General features: G+C 48.3%; 1 protein-coding gene across 1 annotated transcript in view; it reads right to left on the bottom strand.

Moving 5' to 3' along the window:
* Positions 1-18,273, bottom strand: part of LOC122249105 (ribosomal protein S6 kinase alpha-5) — a 48,987-nt gene extending 30,714 nt beyond the window's left edge. Inside the window, exons 1-2 of the mRNA XM_086535148.1 lie at positions 18,141-18,273; positions 15,486-16,186 (exon numbers count right to left, since the gene is read on the bottom strand). Coding sequence (XP_086391274.1) covers positions 15,486-15,681 — 196 coding nt within the window. The 5' untranslated portion in view covers positions 15,682-16,186; positions 18,141-18,273. The remainder of the gene's footprint in view (positions 1-15,485; positions 16,187-18,140) is intronic.
* Between the last annotated feature and the right edge of the window lie 2,447 nt (positions 18,274-20,720).

Raw genomic sequence — 20,720 nt, 5'->3', positions numbered from 1 at the left:
CTTTCCTTCTTTTTTTCTTTCTCCCCATCCCCCTCCTTTTTTTTAATCCCCCTCTATCTCATCCAAAATCTACGTATCCCGCATTCCACACACAATCCAGGCCAAACACATCACACACACACTATATAACGAGTCACGAACAAATACAAACAAGAACACGCAAAAAAATCCCTCTACACTTGACAACGCACACGCTCCAAGACGGACAAATGCAGGGAATGTCTGTCTGCATGTTCGGTCTCCACTCCAGTCCGGTCTCTGCGCGCGGTAGCATCTTAATAGCAATCTAATTAAGTCAAAAAGTTTCCGCAAGGGGGAAATTACCATAAAACGGATGCACTTCGCCGAGAGAACAAAGAAGGTTCCTTTTACTATCTATTTAGAGTCGGTATCTTCCGAAGGGTTGGCCGAGGTTTACGTACGAGAATCCGAAACGTTTCGCGGCTGCATAATATATCGCCGGTCGCCGATAATTGGTCTTTTATTGATCTTGACTCTGACAAACATTTGGATCGATGAATTATTTACGAAAGTCACCCTTTTGTCGCCGATTACAGACGACGCCACAAAGGCCAGTTACCAAGGGTACATTTACCAGGCCGAGACAAAGAATGGTAATGATCTCTGCGTCACGTGCGTTGACATTCGCTCGTATTACCCGTGCGGAGGACGGGGAGAACAGGTAGTGGGGAGACGTAGGGTACGAGAGATAAAAGAGAGAGGATGGTACGAGGAGGCGGTGAGAAACGCTGAAAAATAGAGTGGAAAAAAGAGAAAGTTCGAGGCCTGCCAAAACACGCCTTAACCTGCACAAAGGCTCGGCGTGATGACTCGGGCCTTTACACGTGTTTCTAAAACCTCAGCCTCTACTTCCTGCGACTCATTCTTCGCCTCTCTCTCTCTCTCTCTCTCTCTCTCTCTCTCTCTCTCTCTCTCTCTCTCTCTCTCTCTCTCTCTGTGTATATATATATATATATATATATATATATATATATATATATATATATATATATATATATTCCTTCTTCCTATTCGTACTCCCTTTCTTCGTCTTTTATCAGCCCCCGCCCCCTCAATCACTCCTCGAACAATCCCCACAAAACATCAGGTCATCCCCCTGACCTCTACCCGTCCGTCATGCGTGACCCCTCATGACCCAGCGCAGAAGAAACTCACAACACATGAAATAGATGTGTCAACAAATACCTAAGCACGTAAATAGGAACCGAAGCACCAAATCTGTGCACTAAGTATATCTCCAAGCAACATCGCAAGATCAACAATGCAACGAACGGGTTGACTTGCACGCTCGATCGTTTTCCTCCTTGGTCAACGAACTTCCCGATCCTTAATGTCTGCTTCATTGAATAAGCATCGCGGTCAATGACCAAGAGAGGATGGAAAAATAATAAATATAATGCATATTGCATCTATGAATAATTAAGAATCTATTTATACAGTGTGTGTATTGCAAGGAATGTCATCGGCTGACAGGACGCAAAAAAAGGAATTGGCCTGCAAGGTTGGTTGGCTCACGTATCTCATGATCATCGAAAAGCATTGCAATACTTGGCATATTCACGTTGCACTGTACAGATGGGTGCCTCCCCTACCACCTCCTCCCTCCCTCTCCCCTAAATACGCATCCAGGTATCTTACACACACACACACACACACACACACACACACACACACACACACACACACACACACATACACACACACACACACACCTCACTCCCTCATTACTTCTCCACATTATTCACCACTGTCCACCTCCCCCCTCCCTCCCCCCCTTTCATCCACCGTCTGACCTTCCGAGATTCCAAGCTTCCTGTTCGGGTGCCAAGCAAGGGCGAGAGACGACACGAAGACAAGAAAATAAATCGTAATCCTCTTTTCCTCCTCTTCCTTCTATCCCCCTCCTGATCTCCTACCCCCCCCCCTTATTAATAGCGTATTCATGATAGGAGGAAATGATATACCAGACACTATCTACTTCCATTCCTCCTCCTCCTCCTTCTCTCTCCCTCTCTCTCCCTCCTCCAATCTCTCGCACACCCTGAATACTTTGGTGTCTGGCTGGCGGGGGGAATTCCCACTCAGCTTTTCTTCTTCCTCCTCCTCCTCTCATCCTTCTACCTTTCTTCTTCTTCTTCTTCTTCGTCGTCGCTTCTCTCCTCTCATCACTTCCTCTCTCTTCCCCCCTCCCCTCCTCCTATTCTCCCCCCAACCCCCCACCGACCACACACTTATTTCCGACTTTGCTGGTATTCGATTGCGGATGTGCGCTTGACTATTCGCACTAAGGAAATGCAAGTGCTGTTTCAACATCTATGATAATTAGGGCGAGCGGATTTACACACTGATATACGTACCGTGTACAACAACACACAACACATAACTTCGCACAAAGCAATCATCATGTTACACAACATATGATAGCTGGATACAACACAAGAAAACACTGCATATCACTACTGAGTACAGCACTCCATGTCATAAATCAAAACAACATAACACACAACATATGACTCAATACAACATAACAAACAACATATGACTCAATACAACATAACACAAATCATAACTCACAATCACAACACTGAACTCAGTACAGCATGACACAACATATCATAACATAACACATAACTAGATACAACATGACACAACATACTAGACCACAGCGCAATGCAAGGCAAACAAAAAAAGCAAGGTCTGCAATCTCTTCGTAAGTGAAACTAGGCTAATGCATGTCAACCAGACATATCAACGTGTTGTGACATGTTTTGCTCTCTCGCTACCTACAATTTCTTTCGATGCGTGGCAATTCAGCATGAGAAAAAAAGCAAAAAGAAAATAATATATATAAAAACATAAATGATAATACGAAAAAAACATTGAGATCATTTCCCCGGTATCAAGTTCTCCTCCACACGTTGGCGAAGAGTGCAGTGTGCCAAGGTTTACTCTTATGCACCCCCCTCTCCCTCCTCCTCCCCCCCTCCACTCCCTTAGTCTCCTACACCTCCCCCCCCCCTCATACTCCTCTTCCTCCTACTAACCATCCTGGTAGCCGCGTTCCCTACCCCCTCACCCCCATCCCTACCCCCTCGCTCTTACTCCTATTAACCGACGTGGCCACCCTCGCCCCCTAACCCCCTCACCCCTGGCACCCTCACCTCCTACCTCCTACTGCTCCTGGTACGTACCCCTCCCCCCCCTACACCTTCGACACATTGGCACCACCCCCTCCCCCCCCCACTAAACTAGCGAGTCACCACAATCTCTCAACCAATCCGCATGGCTATTACATACTGACGCCTCCTGGACGGTCGAGAGAGAGAGAGAGAGAGAGAGAGAGAGAGAGAGAGAGAGAGAGAGAGAGAGAGAGAGAGAGAGAGAGAGAGAGAGAGAGAGAGAGAGAGAGAGAGAAAGATGGAGGGAGGGAGGAGAGAAAGGGGGGGGGGAGGCATGACATGTCACTTGCGCACTTTCATGTTACAAGCTGAACTATGCAAGAGTGTTGCAGTTATTGCTCTTATTCTTGTTATTAACGTTATTATTGTTTCCTATGATCTTACTTCTTTTCCTTCTCTTCTCCATCGTTCACTACCTCATGCTCTCCCTGTTTCTCTTCTTCGTCGTCGTCTTATTATCATCATTAGTCTCCTCCCTCTTCTTCTTCTTTTTCTTCTTCCTACTCCTAATCCTTCTCCGTCTCGTTCCACCGTCTTGGCCTCCCTCCCGATGGGAACTATGTTAGTGAACTCTGGGTAAACAACCTTTTTTTCTCTCTCCCCCTCACTCTCTCCCCCTCTCTCTCTCTCTCTCTCTCTCTCTCTCTCTCTCTCTCTCTCTCTCTCTCTCTCTCTCTCTCTCTCTCTCTCTCTCTCTCTCTCTCTCATATATATATATATATATATATATATATATATATATATATATATATATATATATATATATACACACACACACACACACACACACATATTTATGCACATATATATATCCCACGTTTCACCTTACAAACCTCGATTGCGGACAAGAGAAGGATCCTTATTGTCTCCGGCCACTGGGGTGTTATTTGCGTGCTTTTTGATCGGGATGCCAGAGTTAGCTAGAACTCAGGTTCCTCCAAACGTTATATAGACACGTGCTTACGGACTCGCCCTCTCTTTCTCCATTCTCTTTCTCCCTCTGCCTCTCTTTCTCTCTTTCTCATTTTCTCTCTTTCTCATTCTCTCTCTCTCTCTCTCTCTCTCTCTCTCTCTCTCTCTCTCTCTCTCTCTCTCTCTCTCTCTCTCTCTCTCTCTCTCTCTCTCTCTCTCTCTATCTCTATCTCTATGTCTATCTCTCTCTCTCTTTATATGTGTATGTATGTATGTATATATATATATATATATATATATATATATATATATATATATATATATATACATATATATATACCTTTCTTCCCCTCCGTCTCCCCCTCTTCCTTTCTTATTTCAGTCTCAATCTCTCTCACTCTCATTCTCCCTGTCTACCTATCTCCCTTCCTCTCTCACCGCCATCGACAGATTATCGCCTGAAATTGGTCAAACTGTTCGATTCCCTGGCACTGGCTTCCCTGAAACTTATCTTAACTGATTCACAATACACGGCAGGTATAAGCCAATGATACTCCCACAGTATACGTAACTATCAATACAAAGGCCTTGATAACAGTCTCGTCTATACATTCAGTACATTATTCTCCTTTAATAATCTCCCTAGTAAAGGTAGATATCAGTGTAGTCTTTTGAGTGATATATATGTATGTATGTATATGTATGTATATATATATATATATATATATATATATATATATATATATATACACATGTGTGTGTGTGTGTGTGTGTGTGTGTGTGTGTGTGTGTGTGTGTGTGTGTGTGTGTGTGTGTGTGTGTGTGTGTGTGCCATTAATAGATATAGTTTAGATATAAATAGATATATAATCTCTGTTATTGTGATGGGCAAAAGAGCAAGGAAGGTATGGATCGCATATTTTCTTTACATAAAAAGAAGAAATCTGTTTTGAATCCCAAATTAGTGGCGGCCGAAACCATGACGCATATTTGAGTGTCTCCTCACAAGGCTTCGCTGTTTTGCCTTGGTGACTGCACCCCCATCCCTCCTCCCTCCGCCCTCCTACCGCCGTCGCCCTCATCCTCTCTCGCTCTCTCTCTCTCTCTCTCTCTCTCTCTCTCTCTCTCTCTCTCTCTCTCTCTCTCTCTCTCTCTCTCTCTCTCTCTCTCTTCTCTCTCTCTCTCTCTCTCTCTCTCTCTCTCTCTCTCTCTCTCTCTCTCTCTCTCTCTCTCTCTCTCTCTCTCTCTCTCTCTCTCCCGCATTTTGTTTAATCTTTCCGAAGCTTGACTAAATTGTTCACGCCATCAGCGATTCCTAGGTTATATCACTATCTCCCAAATTATCCACCAGAATTTACATAACAGTGAACAAGAAATTATACAACAGAATTATACACCTGTGAATTAAATATAACGCCAAAGCATAATAGACAAACTATTAAAAAAATCACACAATAGCATAAAGCAACTAGAAATGATGCATCAGGATTATACAGCAGTGAAGGGATATTATACACCAGAATTATACAAGAGAACTCGAAATTATACAACAGACTTATACAACAAAGGACTATAAATCACGCAACAACAGCGACGTTGCGAGAGCTTGAAAGACCCTTGTCTCTGCTACTGTTACGTCCGCTGACCAGACACCATGTTGCAAACGCGTGTTGCAGGTGTTGCACTAAAGATTACTGCTGACCGTGTAGATCCACCTCTGTCAACATCACCTCACTTTACTCACCACAACTGCATCTCGTCTTCATCACTAATCGCTCCATTCATCACCAATTGCATCATTATCTCTTGACATTTCTATCTGGATTCGAAACTCCTTATGCTGTGCTATTTCTACTTATAGTTCTTAGTAGTTAAATTACTCTTGATGATTCAGCATCTTTCAGCATCTTTATTCTCTCTCTCTTTCTCTTTCTCTTTATCTCTCTCTTTCTCTCTCTCTCGCTCCCCTTCCTGCTATCTCACGCTCTATTTTAATATGAAAGCTTTTTTTTCTTTCCTTCGTTAAAATCATTTGTTTTTTGAAATTTTGTCTTTGGTCTTAGACCGTACCTCACACTCTCGGTCTTTCATTCCCTCCCTCCCTCCCTCCATCTATCCACCCATCTATTCTCCCTCCCTCCATCTATCCATTCTCCCTCTCCCTCCCTCCATCTAACCATTCTCCCTCCGTTCCTCCCTCCCTCAATCTATCTATCCATCCATCCATCCATCCATTCTCCCTCCCTCCCTCCATCTATCCATCCACCAATCCATCCATTCTCCCTCCCCCCCCCTCCCCCCTCCCCACCCCGTCCGGCCAGCCAAGTCCCCGCCTCGCCGCCAGCAGCACCTGTCCACCTCGCCAGCAAGGCCAGAGAGCAGCCAGGACCCGGGCCACTTCGAACGCCAGCTACTGCCTCCCTCCCTCCCAACTTACACCTGGCCAGTGCCGGCGATTTCACCATGTGGCACTGTGCCTCGGTCGCTGCATGTTTGTACTCACACATACCCGGACACCTAGATAAAAACAGGGCGTCAATGTGCACGTTCAGACACCCACGCACTCATACTCTTCCCCACTTGTACATACGCCACATACGCAACAAACAAACATAGACACATAGACACACACATACACACACACACACAAACATACACACACAAACACAAACACACACACACACGCACAGCCTTGCTAGGACCCTAGTGGCCAACAACAACGAGGAAAATACCCCCGTCATGATTATCATACTCGCCTTCTCTCCGGCGGAGGAGGTCGGCTTCAACATACTCACAAATAAGAGTAACCTTTGCAATTCGTATGACTTGATGCATTTCTAAGTTTGCATATGTTCTATCTCTTTTGGATGCTATTCAAAATATGAATAAAACCTTATTGATATCATAATATGATTAATATCTAATTGATATCATATGACTAATATCTAATTGATATCATAATATGACTAATATTTATTTGATAGCATAATATGAATAATATCTGACTTTAAATCAATGTATCTCTCCTGTAAACAACCTTTTTTTCTTAATCTGTTTACCAAAATACAAATAAATCAATCGACCTATCTATCAATACATCAAATTATCTCTCAATCTCTACATCTTAATCGCGGAAATAAAGTAGGATTTTCACCGTTAATGGCTCGTGGGCTGAGCTGTGGAGAGAGCGTGACCAAGCGCCAGTCCTCACTCTACACGGGAGAAAAGTACCTTAGCCGTGAGAGAATCATTATAAAAAAAGGCTTTAAAATTACAGCTGAGTTCTCAAGGTGAGGTCCCGTTAACTGCCTCCTTCCCCTTCCCCTTCCCCTTCCTCTACCCCCTCCCCTTTCCCCTTCCCCTTCTGACCCTTACGCGTGGGTGGGTTGGAGCGAGTGGGAGGTGGGTGGGCGTGGGATGATATGGATGGGGAGAAGGGGAGACAGGTGAAGGTGGGTTCGTCGATGGGAGGCATGGGTACGGAGTGGGGAGGGATGAGAGAGTGGGGTAGGCTAGGGGGTAGGGGGAGGAGGGAGGGGTTAGTAAGGTAGGGGGAGGGTCGGGTATGATAGGTGAGAGTAGGGAAGGGAGAAGCAGAACGGCAGGGTAAGTCAGAGTAAGGAAGAGTAGATTAGGCCTTTAGGTATACGAGGCTAGAAGAGTGAGGAGGGGTGGGAAGCGGAGGGAGAGGGAGAGGAGGGGAGTGAGAAGGGGGGAGGGGGAGGGGAGGGAGACTAGGGAAGTGGGTGTCTCATTGGACTTTCACTTACAGCCCACCGATGATGGGTTAGATCACGCGCGGGGGAGATACATACTGAGTACAGCCACTCTTGTTTTTTTCAAGCGTTATGTCAAAAGTAATAATCTAGTTGCTCTGTGTCAAATAAATCCACTGCTTCGTTTGTATTTATCTATCAGTTTCCCTGGTCAGTTTACATATATAACTTTTTTTATTGTCAATTCATGTCTTCTGACCTTCCCTCCCCTTATTTTTTATCTTCCCATACAAGCCTAGTTTCTCATTTCTACTTTCATTCATTCTCCTTACCTTTCACTCTCCTCTTGCTGATCCATCTAATCATTCTTAAAAAAATCTCCCTTTCAACGCAACCTTCCCCGGCTGTCTCACGTGCGCAAAATACTACTGTGTTATTTCCTGGTGTAGTAGAAAAGCGAGCGAGGAAGGGAGGGGGAAGAGGGAGGGAGGGAGGGAGGGAAGGAAGGAGGGAGGGAGGGAAGGAAGGAGGGAGGGAGGGAGGGAGAGAGGGAGGGAAAGGAGAGGGAGGGAAGGAGGGAGGGAGGGAAGGAGGGAGAGAGAGAGGGAAAGGAGAGGGAGGGAAGGAGGGAGGGAGAGAGAGAGGGAGGGAGAGAGACAAAGATACAAAGAGAAATAGAGAGAGGAGGTGGGGGGGAGAGGGAGAGAAGCGGTCATGGCAAAGTTTCGAAGGCTACTGCTGATGCTGCTGTTGTGGTTCTCCTACACCTGACCTCGCTAGGCCGTCCTCCCCTCTGCCCCCCTCCACCACCCCCTCCTGTTACACCTGCCTCGATTCTCCCCCTTCCCTCCCTCCCCTCCCCTCCCCCATCCCTTCGCGGTGGCCTGTAACTCGCAAACTGTGCTCTGGTTTTGATTTATTTCAGGGTTGCACTATGGAGATAATTGAATTTCTTCTTCCATAACTCTATATCAACATTTCCCTTCTCTTTTTTATATTTTCCTGATGAATTTATTTGTAATTTACAAAGATAATCAGCGACAAAAAATAAAAATGGAAAGAAACAGAAAACAAGAAAAAGAGAAGGAAAGCGCAAGCTATAAAAAAATGTAAACAAACCGTATACAACTGCTGTTACATTCTTTTGTTTTCATTACAATTTCCATTTCCATTCATTTCGTTTTCGTATCCTTTCAGCCTCTGATCTAACCGAGAAGGGAAAGAAGAAGAAGAAGAACAAGAAGAAGGAGGATGAGGTGGAGAAAGAGGAGAAAGAGAAGAAGAAGAAGGAGGAGGAGAAGAAGACAGGTTGGAGTAACAAGACAGAGGGAGAAGCTGGAGGAGGAGCAAGGGGGAGGGGAGAGGGAGGGGGAGACATGTTTTGATTCTTTCTCGCCAGTTCAAGCGAGATACGTTAATGTCTCACTGCTGAACTATGCGTCGGGTGTCCATGCTCGCACTTTGTCTGTCCGTCCGCCCGGCTGTCTGTCTGTCTGTCTGTCTGTCTGTCTGTCTGTCTGTCTGTCTGTCTGTCTGTCTGTCTGTCTGTCTGTCTGTCTGTCTGTCTGGCTCCTTACCTGTTTCTGTCTCTGTCTGTGTTTGTGTATCTGTGCTTGCGTCTGTCTGATTCTCTCTCTCTCTCTCTCTCTCTCTCTCTCTCTCTCTCTCTCTCTCTCTCTCTCTCTCTCTCTCTCTCTCTCTCTCTCTCTCTCTCTCTCTCTCTCTCTCTCTCTCTCTCTCTCTCTCTCTCTCCCCTCCCTCCTTCTCAACCATTCAATTCAGTCACACACAAAACACAACCGTGTTCTCCGCACAAGCTGGCAATTGAACGAACACGTTTTCTACTGTGAGAAACAGACAAAAACAAAATAACACGAACAAAAAACACTTCTCGATCTCTATAAACCGAAGATGTTAACAAAGGCTCGTGTGTCCAGGCTGTGTTACAAAGGCAAACCTTCTAGAGATGTTGAAGAAATAGATAGATGGAGGGATGAGGGAGAGGGAGAGAGGGAGAGAGGGAGGGAGGGAGGGAGGGAGGGAGGGAGGGAGGGAGGGAGAGGGAGGGAGGGAGGGAGGGAGAGGAGAGAGAGAGAGAGAGAGAGAGAGAGAGAGGGAGAGAGGAGAGAGAGAGGGAGAGGAGAGGGAGAGGGAGGGGAAGAGAGGAGAGGGAGAGAGGGGGAGAGAGAGAGAGAGAGAGAGAGAGAGAGAGAGAGAGAGAGAGAGAGAGAGAGAGAGAGAGAGAGAGAGAGAGAGAAATCGAGAGAATGAAATCGAAAGAAAAAAAAAACGAGAGAAAGAGAGAGAAAGAGAAACTATAAGAGAGAAACTAAGAGAGAGCGACAGAGCCAGACAGACAACCAGAAAGAGCGCAAAACTATCGCACAGCTGCCATGGATGTTGAAGGGGTTCGAGAGCGGAGCGAGTGAGCGGCTGAGTAAGTGAGCGGGCTTTACCTCCCCCCCCACACCCCACCCCACCTCCCGCGTTCCTCGCCAAAGTTCCCAGTGATGTAACGTAGTGGTATTTCCCCCTTCACCAGCACCCAGCGCGATCGCACGACGTTCCCTCCTTTCTCTCTCCCCTTCTTCCATTCCCTCTCCCCTCTCTTCTCCCCTCTCTTTACCTCTCCACTTCCCTCTCCTAACCCTTTCTTTTTTTTCTCCTTTTGTCTCTACTCTTTCTCTCTCCCCCTCTCTTCTTTCGTCCCCTCTTCTTGCGCGTTCCATCACTCTGTCGCCTCCCCACTTACCATCCCTTCCCTTCCCATCCCTCTCATTTTCTCTATCTCATCTCCTCCCCTTCTCTTTCCATTCCCCTTCTTCTTCACCACCCCCTTTTCCCCTCTCCTCCAGCTTCCCTTCCTCCTTCTTTACCCCCTCCCTTCCCCCTTCTACTCTCCCCTCTCAGCTACCGAGAAAGCAGGCTCGCAGACAAAACAAATATCTGTGCGGCGAGCGTCAGGCATAAGCTCTAGGAAAAAGACACGGGAGGGGTGTGGAGTGGAGTGTAGTGGGGGGGGGGAGTCTAAGGTTTAAGTAAGACACAATACACGCACCAAACACGCTGCGTCATTATTAAGGAGATGAGGAGGATTTCTTGAGGTGTATTCGAAGTGAACAATATCTAATCGCGTGCCAACCTTCAGGCTCATATCAGAACCATAAACCTCCCTACAAATACGACATGACGAGCTAAATGATTCCCCTACGACGGGGCTTCCCCTCCAATCCCCCTCGCACCGGGGGAAAAAGGGAAAATCTTCAGAAGATGCAACACAAATATAGCCGAGGTCATCGAATGACGTCATCACGACAAGGCACCCCGCTTTTGACCTTTCCTTCGGAAGCAATATCACCCACATTAAAGGAAGAGGAAGAGGAAGGAAAGAGAGAGAGAGAGAGAGAGAGAGAGAGAGAGAGAGAGAGAGAGAGAGAGAGAGAGAGAGAGAGAGAGAGAGAGAGAGAGAGAGAGAGAGAGAGAGAACCACAAAGTCTAAAGCCTTAAAGAGTTTCAAGCATTCAACTCAAGCTTATATGCCGTTGCTATGGTTACGGTGGACACCCGTAGATATCTATATATAGAGAAGCTAACTATGTACGTCCTCCGCTTTGTGTCAAGGGCAGTGCTAGGAATGGAAAGCACCAGGGGTGGTCAGAGGGGGGTGGGAAGGTCAAATGGGGAGAGGGGGGGAGGGAGCGAAGGAAGAGCCACGGACTCACGGAGCATTGGCATGACAGTGCAATGATAATCGAAGGCAAAGGTGCCGCAGAAGTGGATGGAATAGCCTAGGAGTGCCACTGACACTACTGGCACGGGCTAATGAAGTGTAGTGACATGCCAGGAATTTGTGGTGATGTGGACAGATGTGGTGTGTTAATCCGAGAGTGAAATGACATTGCCAAGAAACAATTTCGAGGAACAGAATGTTTTATGATGATGTTCGTCTAGCTATGTCGTGTTTTTGTTTTACTTGTTTTTTTTTTCGGGGGAGGGGACGTTTCCCAGGAATCAACTGTAGGAGGGGAAGAATGAGCGAAAGAAGGAAGGAGGTAGGAGGAGGCAACAAAGAAAACGATGATTAAACATGCAATACTGACGATGAACAACACAAAAGTAAAAACTACATTAAAAACAAACACGAAACAACACCACACGAAGACCTAACAAATTCCACATTTTGACCAATGAAGACAACTTCCTCCCTCCCTCCCTCCCTAATCCCCACCCTGAAAAAAAATCATACCGGAAGCAATCTAGCCATTCTTAAGGTCTATGGTCTGGACACCAGGACGCGCACACACGCACGCACGCACGAAAGCAAGCATGCACACACGACGCCACCTTGGAAGAACACCATTGCTTGTGAGACGACTCGATCCTTGTCACTTCCTAAAGAGAGTCTGTCATACTGACACAGATTCTTGGGTCTCGGAGCTGGTGTGTCTGGCATAATAGTGGAGGGGATGGAGATAGAGGGAGGGGAAGGGAGGGGGAAGGGGGAAGGGAGGGGGAAGGGAGGGGGAAGGGAGGGGGAAGGGAGAAGGAGAAGGGAGGGGGAAGGGAGGAGGGAAAGGGAGGGGAAAGGGAGAAGGGAAGGGAGGAGAAAGGAAGGGTAGGAGGGAAGTGGTGACGATGGAGAAGGGAGGAGGGGGGAGGGGGAGGAGGAGGAAGGGAGGGGGGAGGGGGGAGGAAGGGAGGATGGAGGGGGAGGGAGGGGGAGGAGGGGGAGGGGAGGGGGAAGGGAGGGGGAAGGGAGGGGGAAGGGAGGAGGAGGGAGGAGGAGGAGAGGGGGAAGTGGAGGGGGAAGGGGGAAGGAGAAGGAGGATGAGGATGGAGGGGGAGGGGGAGGAGGAGGAAGGAGAAGAGGAAGAGAGAGAGGAAGAGGAAGATGAAATAAAATAAATCAAACACAAATAAATAAATAAAGAAGGAAAGGAAAGAAACAAAGAAGAAAAAGAAATGTAGATGAAGATGTAGAAGAAGTAAAAGAAGCCGAAGAAGAGGAAGGAGGCAGTGATGAGTAGCTAAAAGAAGCCAAGGAGGAAAAGCCAGCTGATAACCCAGGTGTGAGGTCGCAAGCGTAGAAAGTGAGATCACGGACAACTAGACAAACGAATCATAATATTCCCCTATCATTCCCTTTAATCTTTTACGCTTACGTGTAAATTCAAAAGCAAGAGAAAAGAAAAGAAAACGCACTATAGTTCCACCTCACACCTGCTCTTAGATAAACCCTCCTCAAAGCTCACCTCCACTCGACTCAACACCTCGTCTCAGCTAATTAAACGACCCGTGGACACCGCCTGAAGTCACGTGCGAGGAAACGGAGACGCTAATTTTCCCTCTTATCCGCTTAGATAACTTTCCAAAATAATTCAAACCTGGTAAAAAAAGGAAGTAAGAGTAGTCATATACCAAGAATAATCTCGAAAATTCTCTCTCGATTTCTTGCCCCCCCCACTTCCCCCTTTTTACCCCCCTCTCGAACACCCACAGATGTTTCTCAAAGTAAACATATTCGCAAGTGTTCGGACGCGTTGCTCTTCTCGTCAACATGCGGGTAACGTGACCACCTGAATGGGATGACAATATCTGGGCATCGGTTTATGCCGTTTAGGGTAAGACAAGAGGCCTTTTTCGATTAATTAGGCATACCCATACCATGTATTGGCGATGGAATCAATATGGCTCCCATAGCAACGTCCCATCATTGAAATCTATATTAATAAGTTTGAAAGAATGTATTGATTCTTAATAGGTCCCCTTCCCTTTTCCTTCATTCGTTTTTAATCGTCATCGCCGCGTCTCTCTCTCTCTCTCTCTCTCTCTCTCTCTCTCTCTCTCTCTCTCTCTCTCTCTCTCTCTCTCTCTCTCTCTCTCCCTCCCTTCCTCTCATCGTCAAACCATTTCGACCAACACAATGACACTAACCTGTGGCGGTGGTCGTGTCTGTCTACCCGTGTCAGCTGTCAGGTCTGAGGTGGAGACTCGTGTGTTTTCCTCCAGGACCCTCCAGGTCGCTCTCGCTCTCACGCGCTCTCTCTCTTTCTCCCTCTCTCTTGCTCTCGTTCGCATTCCTTTCTCTTTCTGTTCTTGTCTTTGTCTCTCGTTTTTTAACTCTTCTTTTGTTATTTTCTGTCCGTCTGTCTATCTCCGATCCCCCCCTTCCTCCCTCCCCAAATATATTACACGCTAGTTGCACATGCATCCATCCGCAAATCTACCCAACGTACATTTTTCCATCCATTCATCTATAAAAGCAGTCATTTAATTATGCATTTATTAATCCCTCCCGCATTCATTTATCCAATCATCGACCTCAACCACTCCACCCACCTGCCGACGTCGGTCTGTTTCCCTCATAATCCCTCTTCGACCCTCATTTTCACTTCCACCCGGCCTAACGACCCTCACATCATACCCTCCTCACCCCCCCCCCCACCAGCTCACCCTTTATCTCCCTTCCTCCCAGTTTCCCCCCTCGCACACTCCCATGGCTTCCTGACCCCGCACGTAAACAGGAGAATATGAATGGTCAGAAAAGGGTAGACGCTGTGGGTAAGAAACAGGGTATCCTGGCAACGGGAGGGGGGGGGGGTGGCGGAGAGGCGAAGGAATAAGAGTAAAATGAATGATAATGAGAGAGAGGAGATTAGAGGAGAATAGGAGGTAAATATTCATACGTAAAACGCGAACTCACACAGTAAACGTTTGGTTCCGAGAAAACGTTCGGTGTAGAGAAAAGAACGTTATTCTAAGTCTTCCACGAATACACAGTGAGTCATAAGCCAAAGCGGGATAACATGAGATTCTTAGAAAACGGAAGCCCGGTGGGGGGGGGGGGATATACGTGACGCACTAAGAGAGAGAGAGAGAGAGAGAGAGAGAGAGAGAGAGAGAGAGAGAGAGTGAGAGAGAGAGGACGAGGGGAGGTCGAACCATCACGCCCGCACTCAGGTCATGACCCCACATGGTGAAAGAGAGCAATGTGTCACGGGAAGAGAAAGAGGCAAGACAAAAACGCAACACAGAAATGATGGTGCAAAGTAAAACAAGAATGCACGCGTCATGGCAAAACAAATAACAAAAGACAAAAATAAATAAATAAAAGAAAAAATACCGACAAGAGGTTAAATAAAAGACGCAGATATAAGGTATCAGGAAACGTGCAGGGGATGGGGGTGTGGAGGGGAGGGGAGGGGAGGGGAAACAGAAACGGGACACGTGTGAAATCCTGACATACTTCCACAGAGACGCAAATACTTCATGATGATACGAAATGCAACGAAATGTGGGCAGAGGAGTGGCGGAGAAAGTAAGAGAAAAGAGAAATGGGAACGAGGCGATGAAACAGAGAAAGATGATGTGCGGGAAAGAGGGAGTGAGTGAGAGAGGAGGAAAGATAGAGAAACAAGAGGGCATGATGATGTAGACGTAAGTGAGAGAACTATGAACGGAACAAGGGAAAGGGAAAGCAAAGGAGGAGAGAGAAAGAGAGAAAGGGAGGAAGGGACAGGAGACAGGAGAGAGCGCCGGTGGCCCTGGTCCTATAAACCCGGCAATCGCCTCAAACAAAGGCAAACAACAACAGCATGAGTGCGGCAAATAGAGCCATGACCCACAGGAAGTTCACGCGGCTGTGCGTATGCATTACCTTTGGCTGAGTCCACTTGGTTGTTGTTGAGGACGTCGCTGTCCGTGCTGCCGGTCGGAGAATGGTGCCGCTGGGGGTAGCCATGGTGGTGGAGACGTCGCTGGAGGCAGTCCACTACCTCGTCGTCCTCCTCCTCCTCCTCCAGAGTCTCTAAGCTCCCGCCGGGCTCCTCCGCTAGTGTCCTGTGCACTCCCATGGCGTGGTCTCGCCGTCAGGGTGGTGGTGATGCAGCAGCTCGGCCGGGGATACGACCCGCCACTAGCCCTGAGGACACCAGCTGTTGGTGCTGTGCGGGGGCGGGCTCTCTCGGGGGTTTCTTACTTTCCGCGGTTCCAGCTGCCAGCAGCACCTCACGTAGGCGTCAGCAGGCGCGCCTCCGTCAGCAGTAACAGGTGTGGGAGCAGCGCTCGCGGGGAGGGAGGCCTGGGTGGGCGTCAAACACTCTCACCCGCCCGCGATTCCTCCAGACGGTTCCTTGTCGCCGCGGCTGCACCGACCTCCGCCTACGGTCTGCTCGCTGCTTGCTCGGCCTAACCGCTTGCTCTCGCTCTCTCAGTCTCTCTCTTTGCGCTCCTCTGAACTTGCATTGGTGCTGGAGATCACAGACGCAGATTTTTTCCCTTTAGGCACTTTGGTTGTTATATTAAATGTATTCATATGTCAGCACTTGTTAGACTAGTTCTTGTTCCTGTATTGTATTCCTGAGATATAAATATGAAAAACTTAAACATCACAGATATATGTAATACGATTGCATGTTTAAACACACAATAAAAAACAATCCCTGCAATGAATGAACCACCAGAATGTCACCCTCCCCCTCTAAGCCTAAAAGCAATCAACTGGCACTGTGTCGGCCCTGCTCTCTCTCTCTCTCTTTCCCCTGGCACCCACGCCCTCCCACGCATCTCCGCCCTCGTCCGCCCACGTGGCTAAACCCTTCGAGACTCTCCACATTACAAATGCTGGAAGTGTTGGGATGAGTGGGTGGATGGATGAATGACTTACTGAAATAATGAATGACACTGAATGATAGAATGAATGAATGAATGTGTGCGTGTGTGTGTTCGTGTGTGTACGTGTGCGTGTATGAGCTTGAGTACGCATACGCACGAATACATGTGTACAGAAGAGAGAGAGAGAATAATAAAATTACGACCCTCTTCTTCCTACTCTATCCCTCCTATCCATATGTATTCTTCTTCTTCTTCTTCTTCTTCTTCTTCTTCTTCTTCTTCTTCTTCTTCTTCTTCTTCTTCTTCTTCTTCTTCTCCTCCTCCTCCTCCTCCTCCTCCTCCCCGCCTAATCACCTAACCTCTTCCCACATCCACTTCCTGCAGTCGCATAGCGTCGCAGGTGGTACTATAACGCGAAGGCGGCGAAGGAACTCACGAGGGAGGCCATATGTCACGCCTGGGTCGCCATCTAACTGTACGTGAGCCGCTGTCTGCCGCCCGCCCGCCGCCCGCCCACCGCCCGTCCGCCCGTCCGCCCGCACGAAGAACTGTGTCGAGAAAGTGGGTCATCAGCGAGCAACGGTGGATGGGAGCCACCGCCGCCGCCGCCGCCGCCGCTCGAACGGCCGCTGCCACGAGCAGTTGGCCTTCACTTTTTCCCACCATCGCCAGCGCAGCCTCTGCCCTCGTCGTACCTTTCATTAAAACGACCTGCCGTCCCCCACTGCAGCTTCCTTCTCCCCGTGGCCCTCCTCTATTCCCCTTCCCTCCTTACTCTAATTCTCCCCTAATCTCCGTCCCTTCCTTCAGGCATACCGTTACTCCTCTCCGTCTCCTCTTCCGCCGCCTAACGTGCGCCTACGGAGGGTCTCAGGTGTGAGTACAGAGGGTATTTATAGTGCCAAGCTAAGGATCAGAATGCCAGCTATGTCGGGGCGGGATTCATAGCTGGTGGAAGTAGTGGTAATGGTGGAGCTGAGGTGGTGGTGGTGGTGGTCGCCGTGTTGGCTGCTGCTGCTGGTGCCTCCCTGTCTCTCTCCCTCCCTCCCTCCTTCCCTCCCTCCGGACCATCACCACCACTCTCTCCTCTTGCTCAACCTACCGCCTACACCATCAGCTGGATCGCACACACCATCTCTACATCGCGAATCTAAGCTCTACAGCAACACTTGGGTCCTCCTTCATCCCTGTGCTCCCCCTGGCCTCGAACGTTCCACCTGCTACAGAAAACCAACCTGGCAACTTTGACAATAGGGAAATCGAACCTGCACAAGGCCGTGTGTTGAGCAACCCACTCTCACCCTTCACGTGCCCTCCCTAGTGAATGGGAATCCCATAGACACACCAAGCATCGCCGCCACACGTGCATATGGCCCACTTAGCCCAGTTCTCCCACTGATCCTTGCGAATCACGACCCCTTCCGTCAAGTACCATCCTGGAGGTCACTCGCGTGCCACAACTTGCCAAACGTCGATATTTGACTCACAGGTCTTCTCCCGAGGACCAAGTCGTGTTTCACTTTTCCGCACACACACTAATTACGATCGTTTTGTAAGCAACGACGAGCTCACACGGTCCTCGTAATTGCCACGTCTGCACCTCGCCATTTGGAACTCAGCTTGGATCAGGCACGTTCTCTTTCTCACTAGGGTTGGCCAAGCAGCCGACTCGGCCGTTAGTCACACTCGCTTCTCTTACCACAAATAATCACTAAAGGCACCAGTAATCCAGTTTAAACGGCGTGTACATTGATGAAAAGTGAGCCGTATGGAGAGACGTGGTCCCGCGCACAAGTACCACGAGTCCGATCAGCTGACTACTGACTGAAACAGCTGAGTGTCACAACACGACCACCTGATACGGCCGCAGTTGCCAACTCGCACATTTTCGCCAACCAACTAAACGTATCCAGTATGGCGCTGCAGGGGCAACTTGCCATATTGTTAACTATTACTGATATTTCATGAGGTTTTACTGTGTTTGTACATCACCAAATTTTGACAAATGAGTAAACAGAAAGACTTAATAAGAAGAATTTCGCAGAAAATGCAAAACTGTCAATCCTTACCAAGGATTCTTCCAATGTACTGCACACCCAGTAGCTCCGCACAAAAAAGTAAATTAGTTTTTCAAGGATGAATGTTCTTTGGGGTACCTGTATTCACCACCCCTTAAGAACTCTATGCTTTAGTTATCCTTTGTCTATGCCCCCCTTCCCCCCCTCCCCTCACTCTGACTCTCACTCTCTGTCCATCAACCCTTCGTCTCTCTCTCTCTCTCTCTCTCTCTCTCTCTCTCTCTTTCTCCCTCTCTCTGTTTCTCCCTCTCCCTCTTTCTCCCACTCCCTCTCCCTCTTTCTCCCACTCCCTCTCCCTCTTTCTCCCACCCCCTCTCCCTCTCCCCCTCCCCTCCCTCTCTCTTTTTCTTATCTCTTTCAGTGTGTGTATGTGTATGTGTGTGTGTATGTGTGTGTGTGTGTGTGTGTGTGTGTGAGTGTGTGTGTGTGTGTGTGTGTGTGCGTGCACACACACACACACACATATATATATATATATTACTCACCAGCCCTATCCTCACAGAAGACGCCATCAACACAAGCAGGCAAAACTTTTCGTTGTCGATGAAAGGCACAGAAGCGCAGTCCAGTTTCCCCTCCCTCCCCTTCCTCTCCTTCCCCCTCCCCTCCCCACTCCTGTCTTCGCTTTCCCCTCCCCTCCCCCACCTTCTCTAACTCCCCGTTTGCGTGCGAGAACGAGCGAGCGAGCGAGCGAGCATCCCCCAGACTTCTGCATCCTACTTTCCCGTCGGCATCTTGTCAACCAGGATCTCTTCTTGGCCTCATCATGTGTCCGGCGGCTGGAGGAGGAGGAGGAGGATGAGGAGGGGAAGGAGGAGGTGGGGGAGGAGGAGGAGGGGAAGGAGGAGGTGGGGGAGGAGGAGGAGAAGGTGGAGGAGGGGAAGGAGGAGGAGGAGGAGGTGGAGGAGGGGAAGGAGGAGGATGAGGAGGAGAAGAAGAAGGAGGAGGAGGAGGAGGTGGAGGAGAAGAAGAAGAAGGAGGAGGAGAAGGTGGAGATGGAGGAAGGGGAGGAGGATGAAGATGAAAAGGAGGAAAAAGTGTGAGAGGAGGAGGATCAGAAAGCAGAGGAAAAGGAGGAGGGAATCCAGAAAGCACGAGATGTTTCACCAAACGGAAACAGAGCTTTGGCTTCTCCCTTTTCTCTCTCTTCACAAAGGGCTACTTTCACAGACGCGTGGCTGCTACTTTTAATACAAGGAAGTGACGAGAGAGGGAGACAGAGACAGGCAGAGAGAGAGAGACAGACAGAGGTGGGGGTGGGGGTGGGGTGGGGGTTTGGGAGTGAGGAAAGGGGAAAGGGGAAGTGGCGCTTGGCGAGTGTCCAGCACAAACTTACAGTGCATGACTCAAGTTTACGGCCAGTTCCAAGGTAGGCCTATTGTATGTCGTCGGTTTCCCTCATGATTCCAATTTCCCTCGTCAGGTGGGTTGGCCCGATAGACATACTCCATCAAGGTTCATTTTCTTGTTAGTGTGAATCAACTTACCTTCTCTTGTGAGTGTGCTTCCGCCATGAAGTGCAGCGTGTATCCTCTTGTTTTATAGACAATCCTTACAAATATCTGCATATTAGGATCGTATACCATGCATTGTTACACATGCCAAATACATCATGTTTATGTGTGTGTGATGTTCCTTCCCTCTAAAAAAGTCTACACGAAGTTAGACCGTTACTTATTATTTATACAATTGTTATGTATTTATACCTATTATGTCATATCATCATCGTTGCTAATCAGTCATATCATGTCACTCGGTCGGTTAGTCAACGCGCATCCAAATAATCACGTCATTTGATAGGCCTTCCGTTTCAACATAAAAGTATGTATGACGGCTGAAAATCCGCCGAGCATAGGCCTTGCGTGAGGTGTAGGCGCTGGTAATGATGGGAGGATCGCGGATGGTAGGGGGGAGGGAGGGGGTGGGGGGCGAGGAGGAGGGAGAGGGAGACACGGAATGGCCATGGTGGCTGTACACACCTCTTATGCTGTTACACTTTACTTTCACTTCGTCTGCCAGTATTCGGTGGAGAAAGTCTCTCTCTCTCTCTCTCTCTCCCTGTGTCTACCTCCACCTACCTGCCACCTCCCCCTACTCTTCAACCCCCCCCTGAACTCGCTTCCTTCGCCCTCTTACTGCAATACTTCCCAAGCGACTTTCGATTGCTTATAGCAATCCGTGAGTGCCAGAGTTCGTTCGAC

The sequence above is a fragment of the Penaeus japonicus genome, unplaced genomic scaffold, assembly GCF_977035675.1.
Source record: "Penaeus japonicus unplaced genomic scaffold, GWHDUDI00000001_assembly GWHDUDI00000042, whole genome shotgun sequence".
Lineage (NCBI taxonomy): Eukaryota > Metazoa > Arthropoda > Malacostraca > Decapoda > Penaeidae > Penaeus > Penaeus japonicus.
This window is presented reverse-complemented; position numbering and strand designations above follow the sequence as displayed.